At 41.7% G+C, this 19,767-nt stretch overlaps 1 protein-coding gene across 1 annotated transcript in view; it reads left to right on the forward strand.

Annotated features, from left to right (window-relative positions):
• The window catches only part of CACNA1C (calcium voltage-gated channel subunit alpha1 C), a 416,820-nt gene that overhangs the window by 305,578 nt on the left and 91,475 nt on the right, over window positions 1-19,767 (forward strand). The window contains exons 11-18 of the mRNA XM_054514808.1: window positions 1,111-1,137; window positions 3,088-3,248; window positions 4,049-4,274; window positions 10,173-10,380; window positions 11,203-11,323; window positions 13,133-13,247; window positions 14,319-14,439; window positions 14,567-14,636. Coding sequence (XP_054370783.1) covers window positions 1,111-1,137; window positions 3,088-3,248; window positions 4,049-4,274; window positions 10,173-10,380; window positions 11,203-11,323; window positions 13,133-13,247; window positions 14,319-14,439; window positions 14,567-14,636 — 1,049 coding nt within the window. The remainder of the gene's footprint in view (window positions 1-1,110; window positions 1,138-3,087; window positions 3,249-4,048; window positions 4,275-10,172; window positions 10,381-11,202; window positions 11,324-13,132; window positions 13,248-14,318; window positions 14,440-14,566; window positions 14,637-19,767) is intronic.

Consider the following 19,767-nt stretch of genomic DNA (forward strand, 5'->3'; position numbering starts at 1 on the left):
GGACCATTGTTAGGGCTGCTACAGTAAGGAGTGTTAGATGCTTGAAGAATTACATCTTCCCCTCTCTACTAACAGTGAATCCAATTTCAGGGCAGTGCAGTAAGACCTCTGCTGTCAACAATGACCCACTTTCCTGTCATAGAGGGAACCTTAAGGAGTGCTTCAACCCAGCAGAAATTCTTTTTCCATAGTCATTCCCCAGAGTTCCATTTCTGCTGCTATTGGTAGTAGATTTTGCAGCTCCCCAAGTCAGCTCTGTCTCACAGCATTGTAACCATGTACATTTATTTCCCTCTGTGCACCATTATGGATTCACCAAAAGCCAAAGTGCTCAAAGGCCTTACAGGACATGTGTCAAGCAGAGCAAGGTAGTGGTTTAAAAACTGGGGCCTTTTTCTAGCTTTGCCTGTGACTTCTCATAAAGGATTAATGAGATTATGTAGATGAATAAATCCAAATGCATGGAATTAGATATTTAAACACATATATAGTGGGAATATGGGCAAATTTTCTGGAATGCTTAATTCTCAAAATTTCATTGCTATCAACAGAATCTATTATTGTACAGACCCATTTGAATGCAAACTGATTTACATAAACAACCAAGATAAATAAGTGTTAGTTTCTAAGTTTGAAAATATTTGGCATGCACTGTTTCCTTCAATTACTGAAAAAAGCATTATTTTTACCATTACTGTTTCATAATGTGTGTATACATCCTGAAGTGACAGGTGATGTGTGAAAGCAACAAGTCTGTCTGTATAAAGTCATACATATTTTAATATAAGAAAAGAAATAGTGACAAAAATAAAAAATAGTCATACTTCAGAAATAAATTTGGTAGCAGTTGTAGAGTTCACTGATATCTACAGGTGGTAGAATGCCACCATGACTTCTGCTTCATGAGTCCTACCAACACACAAGATTTGGTTATTGGGGAATTCTAGCCAAGCTCAGTGCCTACATTGACTTACAACAGATGGAAGGGAAAACAGCATGGGTTAAAAAATGCATTGATCTTCACTTTGTTTCTTTCTACTGCTGTTTTCACAAAAGCCTGGGAGGTGTGGGACAGCTTTAGAGACTCTAATGGCAATTCTTGTCTTTCAGGCATCGGATCTCAAAATCAAAGTTTAGGTAAGTAAAACTGACTTTTCCTTTTCCTCCTTTCTACCGTGTTTTGCTCTTTTCTGAAGTGGTTTACACCAGCATTGTTGGGATGCAGTGGTGATTCTAGGAGATCCTGCTCAAAATGTCAGATTTTAGGTGTAAATTTTTTCTTAGTTTCACACTGAAATAAGGCACAGGGACTACTGACTACTGAAGTACCTATCTATGCTGCCTAAGTAACTCAAACCATAAAATACAAAATCAGAAATAAAAACCCAGTTCAACCACATGATTACACAACATCCATCAACATAAGCCCTGTCAACTCAAGGCTCTCTTTGTTGAACTTCTCTGCTTTGTTGATTGTAAAGATTTCAACTGATGAAGTTGGCACCTTACTTGTGAAATTTTGCCATTCAGCCTGGGACATGGGGATCTTCTCTGATGGTGTTTGGCTTTCTGTTGACTCAGAGCTTTTGGAAAAGTGAAGCAGTCCTAAGATGGCTATTTCTGGGGTTTCACTGGAGAGGCTGACTGAACTCATGGAACTTGATTGCTAAGGTCCCTTTCTACCCCTTTGGTAGGATCTCAGCTACCTCCATAACCCTGAATTCAAAGTCAGGTTTATGAAATACTAAATGAATTTTCAGAATAACTGGAGCAAGTGTGTAACTGAGTCCTTCTGCTTACCTAAGGAGCAATGAGTAATGTCAATTTGGGAAGCACATGTGTGGCATCCCTATGTAAAGAGAGAAAGAAAAGCACAGAAAACACCATACATTGTCAGGTCCATGCACATTTGTGCACAAATACACACAAAAGCGTGTGAGATTGCAAATACTTTAATGACAACATGAATGTCTAAGTGTGGTGCCCACTTTGGAAGTTGGGAAGATTATTTCTTGTCCCAAATCCACTGCAAAACATGCAATGTATTTGTGATAGACTGGGTGCCTTTGTAAATTGTATAGGTGAAAAACCCTAGATTTGACTACCTGTTAAAATGTTGTTGCAAAATCCTTGTTCACATTGTGTTTACATGGTCTGGCTTTAGTTCCTATGGATTAGAGCCCTGATCTCAAGCATGGCTCTAGTTTGCCACTGAAAATTATACAAAGGGCAAGAATAGCCAAGAAAAGTTCTTTCTCCTGTAACATGGTGTGTGTGTGTGTGTCACTTCAGACACACACACACATATGTATGTAGTATCTATATAAAACTATTAGATTTAATATACAGTGGCAAGTGTTGCCTGGAAACTGGTTGCTATGCAAGTTAAATTCTGAAGAGTAGGAGGTGTGTAATTAGCTTTAAATATCTTCTGTGGTTAGTAATTACCCTGAGAAATCAGTGACACAAGGGGATGTGTTCATGGAAGGCAAACTTTAAAAACTCTCTTGATTAGCAAATGGTACCCTTAGTTCCCTTAGTCACCTTTGCATGAAGGTGAGATGCTGAAGCCCCCTAAGTTTTGGGATTTTTTTTCAGAACTAGCCCTTGTATAGGGCTTACTTCTGAATGTTGCTGAATGCTGGAAATGTTCTTTGGATTTTATTTGACCTCACCTCTCCAAAGACTTAATCCTTCAGCTCCATGTGATAGAGTATCTTTCTATTGACTGTCCTGAGGCTGGGCAAGGTGCTGTTGCAGGCCACAAGAATCAAGTACAAGGAGAATATTTATTTTTGAGGCAACTGAGCTGAAATCTCTTGAGATTTCTGCAGTGGATGTCTTACTCAGATAAAAGTATTGCTTGAAGCTCTTGCAAATTGGTTTAGGACAAACTTTATTCCTATAGCTATAGGAGGGTTGTTCACAAGTGTTGACTCATATGAAAGAGTGTTTCTCAGGGTGAACTTGAGTTACTCCCTACCATTCTTGAACAATAAATCAAGACTAGAGTCTCTCTTAACAGAGAGCTGCAATAGCCTAAAGATCCCTCTCTGAAAAAAACTTTCCTTTCTTCAATTTTTCAAGTCGCTACTGGCGCCGATGGAATCGATTCTGCAGAAGGAAGTGCCGTGCTGCTGTCAAGTCCAATGTTTTCTATTGGCTGGTGATCTTCCTCGTGTTTCTCAACACCCTCACCATTGCCTCTGAGCACTACAACCAGCCAGACTGGCTTACAGAGGTCCAAGGTGAGGAGGAGCTGCTGGTTCTGTTTATTATGGAGGGTGTCAAAAAAGGGAGATGAGAGAAGAGCTGATGCATTAAACCACACAGTGTAAAGGGAGTGTGCACAGCTCCAAGCAGTCCTGTGTCTGTGGAGGATCCTAAAAAATACAATTAACTTATCTGCTGTGGTGGGAGAAGTTATAGAAAAGATGTAAAAACCTCCTTTCCAGCCAAAGCAGTGTTTCATTAGGTGTAAGTGAAATCAGGAGATTATGCTAAATTTATATTTGCAGCAACTGGATTCCCAATTTATGGATAGCTACTGGGAACCTCACATTGTCCAAGGTTTCCCCTGAAATGGCATTTATGATAAATTCTAATTATTAGGGAGGTGATGAAGAGTGATTTGCAAAGTTCTTCTGTCTGCAGAACAGCTGAATTCTCTCTGGAGGTGAGAGCAGCTGAAAAGGCTTAATTAAGCAACAGTAGGTAGCACAGCAGCTCTTCTATTCCCACTCTCCTCTGCAGATGACGGGTGTGAAGGCAGGTTGTGCAGGGAAGGCGTGTCCCTGCCACTGGAGGTTGTGTAATACATTGCAGCTGCATGTGCAGTACATGAGAACTCCTGCAACCTTCTTGCTAAAACATTTCTGTGAATGAGATGCCCACGCTTTTCTTTGCACCCATTCTTTGACCCAAGCTATACAAAGTTAACTTTTAAGGCTGATCCTTAAAATGCTTTCTTAGAAGCAAGGGCCAATGATTAATTGTGATGATCTTTTGACTAAGTTTCCTTAATCTGTTTCTTTTTGCTTTCCATGAGACACTGCCAATAAGGTGCTGCTAGCTCTTTTCACGGCAGAGATGCTGCTGAAGATGTACAGCCTTGGGCTCCAGGCCTACTTTGTGTCCCTCTTCAACCGCTTTGACTGTTTCATCGTGTGTGGAGGCATCCTGGAAACCATCCTGGTGGAGACAAAGATCATGTCACCCCTGGGCATTTCGGTCTTGAGATGTGTGAGACTCCTCAGAATATTTAAAATCACAAGGTACTTTATTGCTTCTTTGGGGCTGGAGGAGGGCTGCTGCTCGATACACAATATGTATAGGTACAAGCCACTCACTTCCCTGTTTATTTTCACTTTTTCTACCACTAATTAGGTAGTGAGAGTGCTAGATTAACAGTCCTCATCTTCGGAAGTCTGTAACAGGGTGGGGAGGGCTGTACAGACTGACATCTATCCCCAACATGAGGCGTGAGGAGTCTGGCACAGACAGCTGGAAACACCTGATACCACGTAAAGTGTTAAACTGAAATCTGGAATTTAGTGTGAACTGAGCTCTACATCTAGTGTGAACTGAGCTCAGGCTCTTACAATTCTCTGCAAAAGACCAAGAAAACCAAAACAGCAGATAGCCTTGTGACCTCCTCTGACGCTTTTTGATGACAGAGAGGAGCCTGAAAGGCTTTCAGCCAAAACAGCATTTGACTGAGGAGCCCATGCCAGCTCCAGCAGACTCAACAGTGACCCGAGTGGGAGACTGTGTCAACACCAGCAGCTATAGGCAAAGGATGCTGCCAGCTATTCCCCTTCCAAGGAGTCCATCACAAAGCAGCAACTTTATGAAGAAACCAGACTTTTTCCAGCTTCTAATATCTCCTCTTTTCCCTTTTCATTCTTTCCCCTCTCCCTCTGCATAAAGGCACAGCGATATCTATTAAACAGGCACTGCTTGCTGAGCCAGGTACCTCCAGAACACCAGCTTGGTTTGGCAGGGCTTTTTCAGCCTGAGGGGAGTTTCTAAGAGAGATCAGCTCCAAACTTACCCAGAGCTCTTGCAACAAGTCCATCCAAGCTCTTGCCCCAGGTAGCCCAAGGTCTGCCTTTTCCCCATGTGGGCACCAGCCAGCACCTTAAAAAAAGCTTGACTGAGGTGGTGAAAGAGTTCTTTTTCTGCCTGCTCAGCCATGAAAGTGGCCCTACATCCCCCACCAGAGGAAATTTCTGACAAATTTGAGATAGAAAACACAGCACATGAGAAAAACAAGTCCAAAACTGGAAGATAGTCAAGATGGCTGAGCTGAGAGGCAGAAAAAAAACAACAGACTTGGACTTGTGCATCATACGAGATTTGTCCTTAAAGCTTCTGAGCCTCAGATCTCTGGCAGGATGGATGGATCTCAGGGTCAGATGGCAGAGACAGAAAATTGGTTTGCAGTCTCAGAGAGAGAGGCCAAAGCAAGCCTACAACTGCTCCAAAAGGGGGGGGGGAAAAAGTGTTTGGATGTGTGCTCATAGAAGAGGGGAAAACCTTCCAGAGGGGAACATTTCCTCCCAGAGAGAGGAAACAAGAGTTTCCAGCAAGAAAGAAATAGTGGGGATCTCTGGTCTGGGGATTGTTTTTCCTGAATGTATCCATTCCCAAGTCCCAGGCCTGGTTTCTGAGGAAAGCAGTAGCTGTTTCAGGCACTGGGTAATCAGATACACCCAGGGCAACATACCAACAGCTATAAAAGCATGAGCTTCAACATAGCATCCTGGAGAGGTCATTGTTTTTTCAAGACATGTCTCCAATCCTATATAAGCTAGCTAAGAGAATTCTCTAATAGAAAGGCAAACACTGAGAGAATATCATTAAAACTTTAGAAAGCCTGAGCTGGTGGAGTACTCATATATTCCTAAAGCTTCTGGCAGAAATGTGATGATGGAGCCAATCAGCAGTAGGACTGGCTACATTTGCCTTCACTCTGCAGCACAATTAAAATACAATTTTGCCTGGAAAAAGGGTTACCTGGAATATGTCTCCTGCAATTTGTGCATGGGTCTCCGTGTAAAGCACAGAGCTAAGGAAGAACTCATGATGCATAATGTATTAATCAGATTTTTCTTTCTTTCTTTCCTATTCCTAAAAGATTGACAAGTAGGCTGCAGTAGCTTCAAATTTATATGTTTTGTAATTATTCATAATTTTCTTCATAAGTCTTCACTCTGTGGGTGAAGTTCACCCTCATGTGGAAGGCCCTAACACGAGCCTCCAAAGCAGTATTTTCGGCTCACTCACGCCTTGCAAGGTATTCTATATGCACAGAATACCTTGGCATTAAAGCCAAACTTTTACTTTCTCTAGTAAATTACACATTTTTCTATTGTTCACTCAGCTCTAAATAAAATGAGGATTTATTCATGACATTATCAGCACTGGTGGAATACCCTACCCGAGTGCAATGATACTTCAGAAAGATACAACACTGGAAAGCTGGGAGGGGCAGGAGGAATTACAGAATTATTTGGTTTATCTCAAACAATTATATAGAATTATTATTGTTTTAAATCAAACAATAATTATAGAGTTATTTGTTTTATATCAAACATACATTCATGAGCATGGGGACATACAGTAGAAGTGAGAATAGTGATAATCTAGGATATTAAAAAGGTAAAAATCAAGAAAATTACTCTGGTGAGAATATATCAGATGGTAGACTATTCTTTATATATTTGCATAGATTTCCCATGGTAAACACCATGCACAAACAAATTCTGGGTCATCAAGGTGATACAATTCTACAAGAAATACAAAAATAGCTCCATAATAGAATAGAAACAAATAAAGATACTATCAGATGAACAATGCACCCTTTTAGAAACAGCATTTAGAATTTCAAGACCAAACATTTCTTCCAAAATAATAAATACATTAGACAAGCAGACAATGTAATCTGTTTTATTCTCCCTAATTTTTAAAGTGCTGAGCAGAACATCTCACTTTGCTATGAGAAGACAGATTATTTTCTCATTATAAATAATCCTTTACTGCTTTATATATATTATAGCCCTTTGTATTTAAAAAATAAATCATATAATTGTGACAGCATACAGAAATTTGATGCTTTCTACCTAATCCTGCCACTAGGTAAGTCACTGTTAATTGTAGGGAGGAGAGACAGGGTGCCCCATTTTTTGTACTTTCTGTCAAAAATCACTGTCAAAGTGGTTTTATATGGGATGAACAGGGTGGGAAGTTTCCCAATAATGAGTCTGTGGCTGCTGCTTTAAACTCTGCATCTGTGATTGCCAGAGATGGGATCCTAAAGATACAGGGGAAGGCAATGGAGAGAGAGGGGAGGGAAGAGAGCAGAACAGGTGAAGTTCTAACCCAGGGGTGGAACAAACATCTTGACTTCTCTGCATCATTCCTCCACTTTGAACAGCAATCACAATCAGGTCCTGCTCACCTGGGGGTCTGCAGATCTTCATTCATGGCACCCTCAAGGGCCCAGCATCTGCAGTGGGGGCTGTCAGAGGTACATCCATTTCCCCATAAATCTGAGACAGCAGCACTGCTTTCTCTCATATTTCCCACTAAAAGCTGCCTGGTCCAAACCCTCCTATTCCATCCAGCATCCATCATCCAGCTGGATGTGAATAGGAGGGTTTGGACCAGTGAGACCCTTCTTTGTCTGGGCTTCAGCCATTGCTGACATGAAATCCTTGTGTTTCACTGAGAATCCCAGATGTCACTTTGAGGGAGTTCATGTTAGTTCTGCAGCCATCAAAAGGGATAGATGCTACCCTCAGGTCAGGCTTCTAGGACCCTGAGATAAGACCATTGTTATTTTCACATCCTAGTCAGTCAAGCATTTCTTATCCTCTCCTTTTTCCTTTTTCTTCTTTTTTTTTTTCCCTGATTGGTTTATTCCCCTTATTGGTTTATTTCCCCTTTATTGGTTTATTTTGTAGTGGTCCTGTATTTCTAGCTAACACTAGTACACAGATAAAACAGCACTAATCTTACCACCAGGCCATCTCAGTTAATTGCTTGAAGCTTCATACTTCTATAAGAATCTGAATACCAGGTACCGAGCCATTTGTGGAAATGCAGAGCTGAGAGAAGTCTGCACGGTTGTGAGCTGAGATAGCAAGGCCTTTAAGCTTAAACTGAGTCACTGGGACTGCTCACATTTGTAACAACTTTACTGCTTCTTAAGGGCACTGCTAGAAAGACCTAGAAAATGTGTGTCCTGGCTGACATTGGGGAGCTTGGAGATATTCTGGAGCCCATCAACCTCTGCTTTAAGAATGCTGAATTCATTTGACTTTCATCAGACTGAATTTTTCCCTTCTCCTGTGTCACTTTCCCTTCTTTCCAAAGTGTGAAAGTATGTGAGCTGTGAGCATAACTGCAAACACAGGGAGCTGTTACATTGCACATTCCGTGTGGATATTTGGTGGCACTGAGCCCACAGCTTCCATGCCCTTACCTTTGCTCTGTAGTTTTTCATTGCTCATCTCTTTAATTGCAGTTAAACTTTAAAGCATCCTAGTTTTCTCTGAAGTGCTGAAGCTGGGCTGGAGGGAAAACATCACAGCTCTCTTTGAAGCTCAGTCCTTGGAGATGAACCTGCTGCTGAACTTGAGAGGACACAGTGATGTCCCTCTGCAGATCAGATTGCTAATCTTCCTGAAGTGACTGGGCTGTCAGGCAGTCCTGCCTTCCACAGGACAAGAAAAGTATTCTTTTTAGATCAATATTTTAAAAATATTAATTTAAGTAGGATTTTAAGAACCCTTGTCTCTAATGAGGATGTAGACTACCTTCAGGAAAAAATGATGAGTTGAAGGATAAGGCTTCCACAGAAGAGCCAGCGCACCTGTCTGCCATCCCTTTTACCTGCAACTTTTGTCTTCAGGGAAAGTATGGTTAAAAACACAGAGTCCTCTGAGTGAAATGTTCAAAGCTGTGGGCCCTGGGAGAAGGGACTAGAGGGCCTTGGAGGACTCTCAAAGCATGGTGGCAGGCCAGGCAGAAGGAAGAACACAGGCAAACCTTGCTGGATTGCTGACCTGTGAAAGCTGTTGAGGCTTTGCTAATAAGGTGTATCAAAATGAGGTGATGGGAGGATGGCTGTGAATCCTCAGCCCAGTCTGAAAGCTCTGCCAGCCTCAAAGCACAAAAGAGAAGAGCTCATGACCAGCTAAGCAGTAGTTTAGGAGTGATTGAGCAGATGCAAGACCAAAGTGGAAGGTGCTTCATGGGTGATGTGGTGAATTCTTTGGAATTTTTTTCTAAAGCCTCTTTCCAGCTTGTGACTACTCTGCAGGCTGACAAAGAATGTGAACTTACATGCTGCAGCAAACGTGCTGCTGGCATCTCTCTGAACCCTAAAGTGGAACCACCAGGGCAAGAAGATCCTTTCCCTGCAACTGGGCACAAGCCTGAATACCCTGGGAGAAAAGGTCTTAACCATCCTATCTCTTGAATGAAGCCATTTGAAAATGTTCTGTAGCCTGTTTGAAGGATTAAAAAAAACGAAAAAACCAAAAAAACGAGTGATGTTGTGCTCTTCCAAATGAATGTAGATCTGGAGTTTGCTTAAGGCTCCTTGTAAAAGGAGCATTGATATCTTTCTCATTTCTCCCAGTCCCAGAGAGCTCAGCAACCCCTCTGTGAGTGAGCCCAAGCACACACTCACACACTCCAAATTTTGGGCAAGTTTGTATTTGCATCCAAACAGTTTCCCCATCTGTTCTTGCTAGTTATTACAGGCCATTCTCTGGAGTGAGGTATTCTGGCTGCCACAACATCTGTGAGTGCTGTAATGAGGTTGGTTAGAATGTAACTCACTGAAGCAGCAAGAACTAATCACTGTATATTGATAGAAGATGTGCAGAGCCTTAGATGGAGAGTGCTGTAATAATCTTCTGGGTGTGTGTGTGGAGGGGGGGATGGAGGGAATTGTGTGTGTACACGTGTGGTAGTAAAATTACTCATTAGCTGCAGTAGGTCTCGTTATCTCAGGGAGGCACATCAATGATTCACTGCTTAACAGGGTGTTTGGAAATGCCTGCTTTACACAGAAGGCAGCCTGAACCAATATCCTGTGCAGTCCATGAGCACCTGTCTGGAACTGAAGGAATTTTAACTGCTTCTATTTTCTCTCCCAGATATTGGAACTCCCTGAGTAATCTTGTGGCTTCACTCCTGAATTCAGTCCGCTCCATTGCCTCCCTGTTGCTGCTTCTCTTCCTCTTCATCATCATCTTCTCCCTCCTGGGGATGCAGCTCTTTGGGGGCAAGTTTAACTTTGATGAGATGCAGACCAGGAGGAGTACATTTGACAACTTCCCTCAGTCCCTCCTGACTGTGTTTCAGGTAAGGGCACGAGTGGTCCCCCTGGGGCCAATATTTTGGTTTTTTATGGAACAAGACAGGTCCTGCAGCCTGACAGTCCCCAAGGTGGGGCTGGACCCTGACAGCTCCAGGAGCAGGGTGCCTGGTTCTGCTGCCAGCACAGGGTATTCCTTCCCAAAGTAGGAACCACAGATAAAACTCCTGTGTGTTGCAAGGCCACAGACAAAGGGGTCTGTCAGGGCAGGACAAGAGAACAGCCATTGCCACGTCCCAGGGCAGCACCTGCTGCCAAAGCCCAGCCCTGCTGCTGTCCTCCCTGCTCTGGGGACAAATACCTGCTCACAGGAATAATCCCATGGCCTTTAAGCCCTCTGCAGCCTTGGGAGTGACCCACCAAGAGCATCAGAACCATGAATTCACTGAGATATGAGGAGAAGGGAAACGGCCTGGAGGGCTGTGCTGAGGGCAGGGCTGTGCAGCCTGTCTGAAACAACAGGCATGGGAGGGAAATGCTTGGAACTACGGGGACACTTGGATGGATTTGTCCAGGAGAGCCACTGCCTTCAGCCATCATCTTCAAGAATACACTCTTTGGGGCTTTTTCACACTCTGAGCATGGGCCTTCTTTGCATTTTCTTTGTTCTGTGGTTTGTTTTTTAGTTTAGTTTTGGTTTTTGTTTTTTTTTTTAATACTCTAGATGGACACTGCCAGAGTCTCCATCAGCTCCATGCTGGGGGAGGGGGTGCTCTCTAGGGCAGTGGGTATCTTTGTGTTAATGGGGTTTTCAAATTCTCTGTGTGGTCTAACACTGTATCCCTTATTGGTGGGAATGTGTCATTTAGATCCTGACTGGGGAGGACTGGAATTCGGTGATGTATGATGGGATCATGGCTTATGGCGGCCCCTCTTTTCCAGGAATGTTGGTCTGTATTTACTTCATCATCCTCTTCATCTGTGGAAACTGTATCCTTTGATGCTACTCTTTTCTGCAAGAGGGGATGAATTAAAACCACTATTTACTTTGTTATGTCAGAAAATAGTGAATTTCACACCTCACATTTTGCTTTTTCCCTAGGTCTGAATTTCAGTATTGCACTGCCAAAAGTTTAAAAAGTTCATTTTGTTTCAGCTGGTGCTAAGGCATATAAACAGTTGTAAGAGCCAGCTAAATGCCCAGTTCCACATGCTAGATTTTATTTAGTACCTTTACATGTTTAGTGTTTTTATTTTTCATTCCTGTCAATTCACTCATAGGTTTTTCTTTCCTGCCTTCTCACAAACTAATCTCTGGTGTTCCTACTGTACTTACTGCATTTTTTTTTACTTTAATGGTTTTTTTAGTAATATATTCCATGTGCTTCCATCCAAACCTTATGTGGAATAAAAATATGTATAATCTGCAATATGCTATATACAAATGCTGTAGTAGGAGTAACATATGTTTGACATAATTGATTTATGTGAGATCATGTATTAATTCATGTATAAACTAACAGGACCTGTGTTCCATTTCAGTCCCTGCAATCTGTGTGTTCTTCAAACAGAAAATGTTGTGCTCTGTTATCTTCCAGCCTGTGCTGGTCTTGAATAACTTCAGTTCTGTCTGGCTTTAAGGTGAAGTGAGGGCACTGTACACACCCCAGGAGGCACAAAGCACATTGCAGGATTGTGCTCTGAGTGTCTCTTCACAGGAATTTGCATGTAACATAGAGCTGCCATTCTGTTCCCTATCTCAGTTTGCTCCAAATTTGTCCATGTTTAGTTTCTGCTTCCCTAATAAATGGCCCTCCTCTGTCAGAGGTGACATTTCCTTTTATACTGATGCTTCTATAACGCCACCTTATAGACTCAGCCCAGCTCTTCTGGCCTTTGCCCATAATTCACATCTCTCAAACCCTGTTATGTGACATTTTGGTTGACCTGCATGCCCTCACTTCAAAGTGAGGTGGTGCAATTCCACTTATCTGAAGGTCAAGGTAGGCAATCTGGCTGACAGCTTAGAAAAAAAGCTACAACTTGGATCCCCTTGTGAAAATGTGAGCCAACTCTACAATGCTGGCTGACTTTGGAGCTTTTAGACCTTGGAGCCCAGGGAGGGGGGGATGTCTGTCTTTCCAGACTAAGCCTTGAACCAGGGTTTGCTTAAAAGTTATCATGGTGTAATGAGACCTACACTCAAGAAATGTATAAAACAACCTTCTGGTCAGATTTGTAACATGAGGTCTGAACACTGGCTGGTAACACAAGAAAACAGTTGTGATTCCTTGCCCTGCAGCTACATGGGCATGTGTGGCCATGCATGGACTCTCTGCTAGGAGATGGCAGAGTTGTCAGCTCAACCCTTCACTGTCCAGACTAAATTAACCTTAGAAATGCTCAGCAGAGTCCTGTGCTTTCTGTCCATAAAATCCGCTGGTGCAACCTAAACTGTCAAAAGATGCAAAGCATTCCATACTCCTCTTATGTTCAGTGGGATCCTCTGCACAAAGGGAGACACTCTTGGAAAACTGGAAACTAAAATGTAAATTTGTAAATCTGCTGTTTTACATCAGCCATTCTGTTGTGAAATTTTGAAAACCCACAAAGTGTGTTATCTGTGTGGAAGGAAGGTGTAGGTTTGTGCATGATGGATATGCAGTTGTGTGAAATGGAAGTTTAGAAAATCCAAGAGATCTGATGACAGGTTGCTAAAAATCTTCAATTAAGAAACCTTTGGTATAATCTTTTTCTGCAGTTTTCAAAGCCTGTTTTCTTTAAGTAGCACACAAACAGATATCCTGCTGAATGTATTTTTGGCCATTGCTGTGGACAACCTTGCTGATGCTGAGAGTTTAACATCTGCACAGAAAGAGGAGGAAGAGGAAAAAGAAAGGAAAAAGCTAGCTAGGTAAATCCATTTGAATACACCTATCTGCACACATTCCTGTAATTACATACAGCATGGATATATATTAATATGATGCCTATTCATACATGTGTGTATATGTAATATATATCATTATCTGTATGTGTATAGGTTATTTATGTGATTAATGTAATTATATTTGTAGTTATGTATATATAAAATTTTATGCGAAGGAACTCCAGCTGTAAGACAAGAAAGCGTGACCTAGGAGTCCCCCCTGCTGCAGTGAGGTGACTCCTAACTCACACTTTGTACAAGCCAAAAGCCTGTCTGGAGTTCAGCTCAGAGGAAAGGAAGTCTTGGTTACTGATGAGCTTTCAGAGCATCAGCAGAGAATGAGTATGAAATGGTGTCAATCCCATTTGAATCTCCCTACTATCCTCTGATTGCTTTGGGCCATGAGGCATATTTTCTGTCATTCCCACCATGAGATTTAGCAGCTTCTTTTTTCTTTTGATGCCACATGCTGTTCTTCCCTTGCCAGTTCTTTTAGTGTTTCTGTAGACACTCAAGGGGCGCAAGCTGGATGAGGAGCTGCTCTGTCATTCCCAGCTGCCAACAGCAGGGAAGCCTCTCTTTACTGGTTATTCCTATTCACTGTCTTCCAGGCTGCTTGGAGGGGATCTCCTGTGCAGCTCTTTCTGCTTCATCCTGCATGCAGCTCAGCAGATTTCCCTCTCTCTAGGGGTGCAGTGAGGGGCAAAACTTTTGTAGAAAATCCAGTTGGAAGCTCACAAGATATGGGTTGAAAATGGTCCATGCCTTTGTCATTGGGTGAGCAAAGGGATCTCAGCTGACAGACCTAAAATATGCATTTTCACAAACACATGCCATTGAGAAAGATGAAAAATAAGGGACACCATATAAAAATAGATCAGAGCCTCTGCCTTTGCCTGCAGATGAGGACAAGGTGCAGCCACTGGTATGGAAGCTGAACTCAGAACAGAGATGCCAGCCAGCTAATTGTTCTCATGGTGTGTGCTGTACTGCATGAAGCTCCTGAAAGGGAAGCAGCTTTGTAACTCTTTGGTTTTTATCTTGTAAAATTGCTAGGACTGCTAGTCCCGAAAAGAAACAGGAGATGGAGAAAACAGCTGTGGAGGAAGAGACAAAGGAGGAGAAAATTGAGCTGAAATCGATCACTGCTGATGGAGAGTCACCACCTGCTACCAAGGTAAGGTCTGCTGGCAGCCAGCACTCTCTGCGCAGTGATAGCATGAGAAGCTTGGGTTTCTAAGGGAATGAAAACTGTCTGCCTTGTCTGATAAAGGCTTTGATGCTTCTCCTTCCATTTCTGTCAGATCAATGTGGATGATTATCAGCCCAATGAAAATGAAGAAAAGAGCCCTTATCCAACAACAGAAGCACCAGGTATACATCTCCTTCCTTGTACCCCTCACTCAAAAAAGCTCCAGTTGCTCATGTACACAGAGCCAAATTGTGGTAGCAGGTCTGCTGGAAATGCTTTCATGGTGGGACAGATGGTGTCCTTGCATGTGTTTGCACAGGTGTGGACTTGGCCCTCTGAAGTCCCTATCCTGATCAATCATATTTGATTTGGTTCCCTGTAAAGCTCTTTATTGGAAAATACAGAGTTTTACAGAGAACCAAATAATATAAAAACCTGTTTGAAAATATACATATGACACTGTTTTCAGTGTGCTTTATCAGTACTCAGTGGTCAGGGGAGTCTCACAACAAAAGGTCATGAAAGGGAAAGTGCTGAATGCCTGTTTGCATTTTTTTTCTAATCAAAAAGCACAATGTGACACAGCATAACTCTAAAGGCATAAGATCTCAGCCTAGAAGTGCAAGAAACAAGCTGTAGCATTAGTTAGGCTGGTTTTCAAGTCAGGTGGGCCCAATTAACTTCATTCTCAGATACTTGTAGGATTGGTGGAAGAAATCTCAGAACTTTAAGCAGTGTTCAAGGACCCAAATGGGGGGTGGGATTGGAGCTAGTCAGTTCAACTTCCATTCTTAGAAAAGTGCTGGAACAAAGGATTAAACTATATGACCACAAGATAAAGAGATGATAAGCAGCCAACACAATTTGCCAAGAGCAAATCACATCAAGCCACCCTTATTTTCTTCTGAAGGGGGCTGAAAACACTTGAAGACAGGAGAAAAGAACTAGATATATTCTTTAACTTTGCTAAGGCTTCTGACCATCTCTTACAGTGTTCTCATAAACAGACTAGAAAAATCAGGTCTAGATGATGGTGAAAGAAATTATCAAACCCTTTATGGGGAGTGATAGCCCAAGTGAGTTTGTACAACCCAAAAGCCTGTCTGGAGTTCAGCTCAGTTCATTGTTAACGACCTGAATGATGGAAGAGGCAATATGCTTATTACATTTGTGGATGACATGAAGCTAGGAAGGACAAGAAGTGTGCTGGAGGGCAGCATTAGAATTCAAAGAGCTCCTGAGGTCCTGGATAAATGGTCTAAATAAAATTGAAAGTGCCAGGCTCTACGCATAGACAGGAATAAACAATTCACAAATAAAGGATCTTAGGTGACAGCTAGTTAGGTAACAGTCCTTGAGAAAAGATCTGAATCTTATGACCACAAGCTCAACAGATGTCAGCAACAGTTTGCTGTCTTTGAAAAGCAAGTAGTGAGATTTATAACACAGAGAAAGAATGAGCCTTTTGTCCAGTTATGGGTTTGTTTGAACTGGTCAATGGAAGCTATTCAGAGCAAAGCAATTGTTTTGTTGTGTTCACCATTGATAAGATCTCTGGAATCTGGAATATCATATCTCTTTTTGGGTTAAGAGAAGTGGGGTTGAATAGAAGAGAATGGTGAAAACAATGCTTACAGGTAGCAAGAACAAAGATTGGATAAAATTTGCTCATTTGACTTAGGAAAGGCAGGAGAAACATCTTCATATAACTAAAAACCTTCTACAGATAGGAGGAGAATTGTTTCCATTATGAAGCAACAGATTTAATAGGATTCACAGCAGACAGAATTTTCTAATGGTGAGGCTGTAAAAGTTCACAGAGATGGTTGTGGAAGCCCAGCACCACTGCATGTTGTTAAGGACAGGACAGAAAATGTCTCGCAGAAAAGGCTTAGATATAATAATTAATTGGACCTGGCTTGGCAGAGGCATGAACCAGAGGCCTTTTGTGATCCCCCCTTGCTCTGCTCTTCTGTGTTTCTGTGATTATGTAACAGGCTATAATAGGCTGTAAAACACTTTCTCTTCTTTTCCATGATTCCTAATAAATAAATGTCTGATAATAGGTTGATTTGATAGGGTAAAAAAGAACACAAGAGTTCATTTTGAGTAGATGGACAAGAGCTTCAGACAAGAAAAATGGAAATCTGTTCATTGCATTTGATTTTCAGTACAAGAAGTCCTCACATATGCTGTACTTGTATTCTTCCATATTTATAGCAAATTTATCAGGAGTAGAGTGTGGTTCTAATTTGTGCAATGCTATTTTAACACTGCCTGAGGAAGGTCACTCTGGATTTAATCCTTCCATCACTTCTGCAGGCCCAGGCACTTACTGGACACACATCCCCAGTTGCTACAGGGTTTGTGGGAGTCCTTAGTAAGAAGCACAAATTAAAACATCTTGATACAGTTTTGTTTCTGTTTCTCAGCTGGCTTGGATTTGCAGAAAATTACATTTTTTTCAAGTGAAACAAAAGTCATCTGAATGTCAATTTTAAGTCTACTGCTAATAGAATTGATGTTTATTTACTTTCTGTAGATAGCTTAGAAAGATAAGCTCGTTAAATGAAAATTATAACAAAACACTACATCTACTTTTTTTTTCTTTTTGCCATGCATAGAATTAGAGTGCAGAAAATGAAGTGAAGACACTTTCAATGCCTGCCTCAGGGTGCCAATCTCTGTCTTAGCATACTTTTGAACACAACCTAAAATTTGAATGGATTATCAGGTTTTCTCCTGTCTCCTATTAGAAATGCAAAGGGACACCATCTTACTCGCTTGCCATTGTATGGCATCAATGCCATTTCCAAACAGGCCTTTTCTCTGAATTTTTTGTCAATTCTTTGTGAAGACTGAAGATTCAGTGTTCAGAAACCATTTCCACTGGTCACTTCATTTATTTTTCCTCACATAGGTCCTTTCCTAACCTACCTTGCTCATTCTCTGCTTGTTTCTGCTCCTTAAAGCAGTTTTCTCAATAACCTCTCCTGACTCTGCTTGCTGCACAGTGCTGCTCCTCAGCCCCAGAGTGGTTGCAGCTCCTCAGGTCACCTGGTCTCTTTTTAGGAAGGACAGACTAGTTCTCCCAGAGATTTGTGTACACTAGAAGGATTATTATGATGATATGTTTATTACAGGAAGACAGGGAGCTAGCCTTGCAGTCTAGTACAGAAATAGACAAAGAATTCGGAACGTCAGATGAAGGTAAAAGCCTGGGATGATTCATGGGAGCTTGAAGCAAAATAATGTCCTTATAGGAGAGTTCTGGTCTTTGTACAGTAAAAAAAAAAAACTCCACATCATCAAATTTCTCACTGATGCTGCCCTGTAGCCTGTTTGTGCTTGTCTCCACAGCCAAAGAACATTTGCTTCTACAAATGTGTGCAGCTGTGCTGCTCCTATATGGAGGTAGATAGCATGGGCAGTGACCTGGGATGCGGCTGTAATCTCGTTATTCTTTGTGAATTTGGCCCTCAGTGTTTCCTTTCTTCTGTGCCCTAGACTCTAAGTGAAAAGTAGAACATTGCTCTTTATCTATGGCTGAGGAACTGAATGTGTTTTTCAGTCTGAAAGTATTTGGTTCCCCGAGTCATTAATCTATATTTCTTGCTGTATGGCAGACAGGAGAATAAGAGGAGAGGAACAATGTTCTTTATGGTCTTCATGGGGCTGATCCTTCTGCTGAGGGTCTATTTTCCAGAGGCATTGCTCCATGCCCATTTAAAAGTGTACTTTAAGCATTCCTCTGAGTAATAAAAAAAGAATGATCTCACATTGAAGGCACAGAGTAGGGACCCAGAATACTCTTCTTAAGTGTGAGTTTCAAATATCCCACATGATCCCAGGCATTGGTTTTCTGGCCTGTTCAAGAACAAAAAGAATTTGCTTACCTCACTCCTTGTCAGCCTCCCTAAAGCCCAAAGATAAAAGGTGCACGTGCAAGGTATGGTTATATTACATAAACCTGCACATTAACCTTAACACCTATTTTACAAGTCCCGTGTAAAAAAGTACTTCTGAAAGATGTTTCTTTAACTAATAAAGCCTGTAGAAAGAGTATTATGAAGTATATTGCACATAAAATTGAGCTGTTAAAAAATAGACTGACTTAAAAAGTACAAACTCTATGTACCAGCTCAAACATTTATGCAAAGATCTATCAAGTGAATTTGAGCTGAACTCTTGGTACTGGAAGTGTAAAGAAAGAATCCTATTTACATGTAATAATGGCATGCCTTCAAAAAGGGTACTTTTCTCCTCTCTCTCTGTTATCTAGATCAGGATCTGTGCTGATTCATCTGTTCTTTCTGATGTGTCCTGTAAGCAGATCAAGTGCAGTATCTCACCCTAAAGGAACACCATTCCTGGAGCTTATCTCCCTTTATGGACTCAAGATGAACCTTTTAATTAGAGTATCCTCCTTTGCACTGCCTGGAAGATGAATCAGTTGCATCTAACATGTCAGGCTCCTTTCTTAAAGACTTTTTCCTGTCTTGCTGATTAAGTGAGAGGATTGGGATCTTTAAAACAGCAAAATCCTATCATGTCATTTACAAAACAACATCTGCCTTCAGCAGGTAGGAGAAATCCTCAAAGGTAGAAGCTTTTCTTTCAGGTACCACTTAGCCTTCATCTCTGCATTTTCTATCTTGAGGATGCTCGCTGATCTGCCTGGAGATGACACAGGCTCAAGAGTCTCAGCCTCATTCCCATCTTTCTGAGCTTCCCTCCCCCACTAAATTATAAAAGGGGACAATTTTAAGACTTTCTGATCAGTGTAAGTCAATGTGCATGTGCTCACTGTTTGTTCTGGGGCATACATGTGCTCATCCAGACACAGCTCCAGATGTAGCAGCAGCTCCATGGAGATGCTCACAAATAGAAGAAAAACAATCTTGATAAACTGGAGGAATGGTCAAAGAGAAAAAAATATGCCCTTCAGTACAGTTGAGGTCTAAGTGCCACTTTTGGGAATAGTCAGCAGCAGAAATGCAGAGGGGGGAGTGACAGGCCAGATTGTTGCTCTGTGGTAAATAATCTGTGCTTTGTGCATATCTGACACTGATGGCAAATTAATGCCAAAGTATAATGAAAACTCTCCATGAAGGACATTTAACAAGAAGATAATATCACAAGATATAAGGAGTAATCTAGCTTTCATCTGAAGCAGTAAAACCTCAACTGCAGGTTAATCCTGCAGACAATGTGGAAGCAAGTAGCAATAGTGATCAGAGACCTGGGGAACACAACACCTCAGGAAAGACTGCTGCTGTTTTGCTCTAGGAACCAGATATTCTCCCAGAGGCA

This window comes from Molothrus ater, chromosome 5 (genome assembly GCF_012460135.2).
Source record: "Molothrus ater isolate BHLD 08-10-18 breed brown headed cowbird chromosome 5, BPBGC_Mater_1.1, whole genome shotgun sequence".
Lineage (NCBI taxonomy): Eukaryota > Metazoa > Chordata > Aves > Passeriformes > Icteridae > Molothrus > Molothrus ater.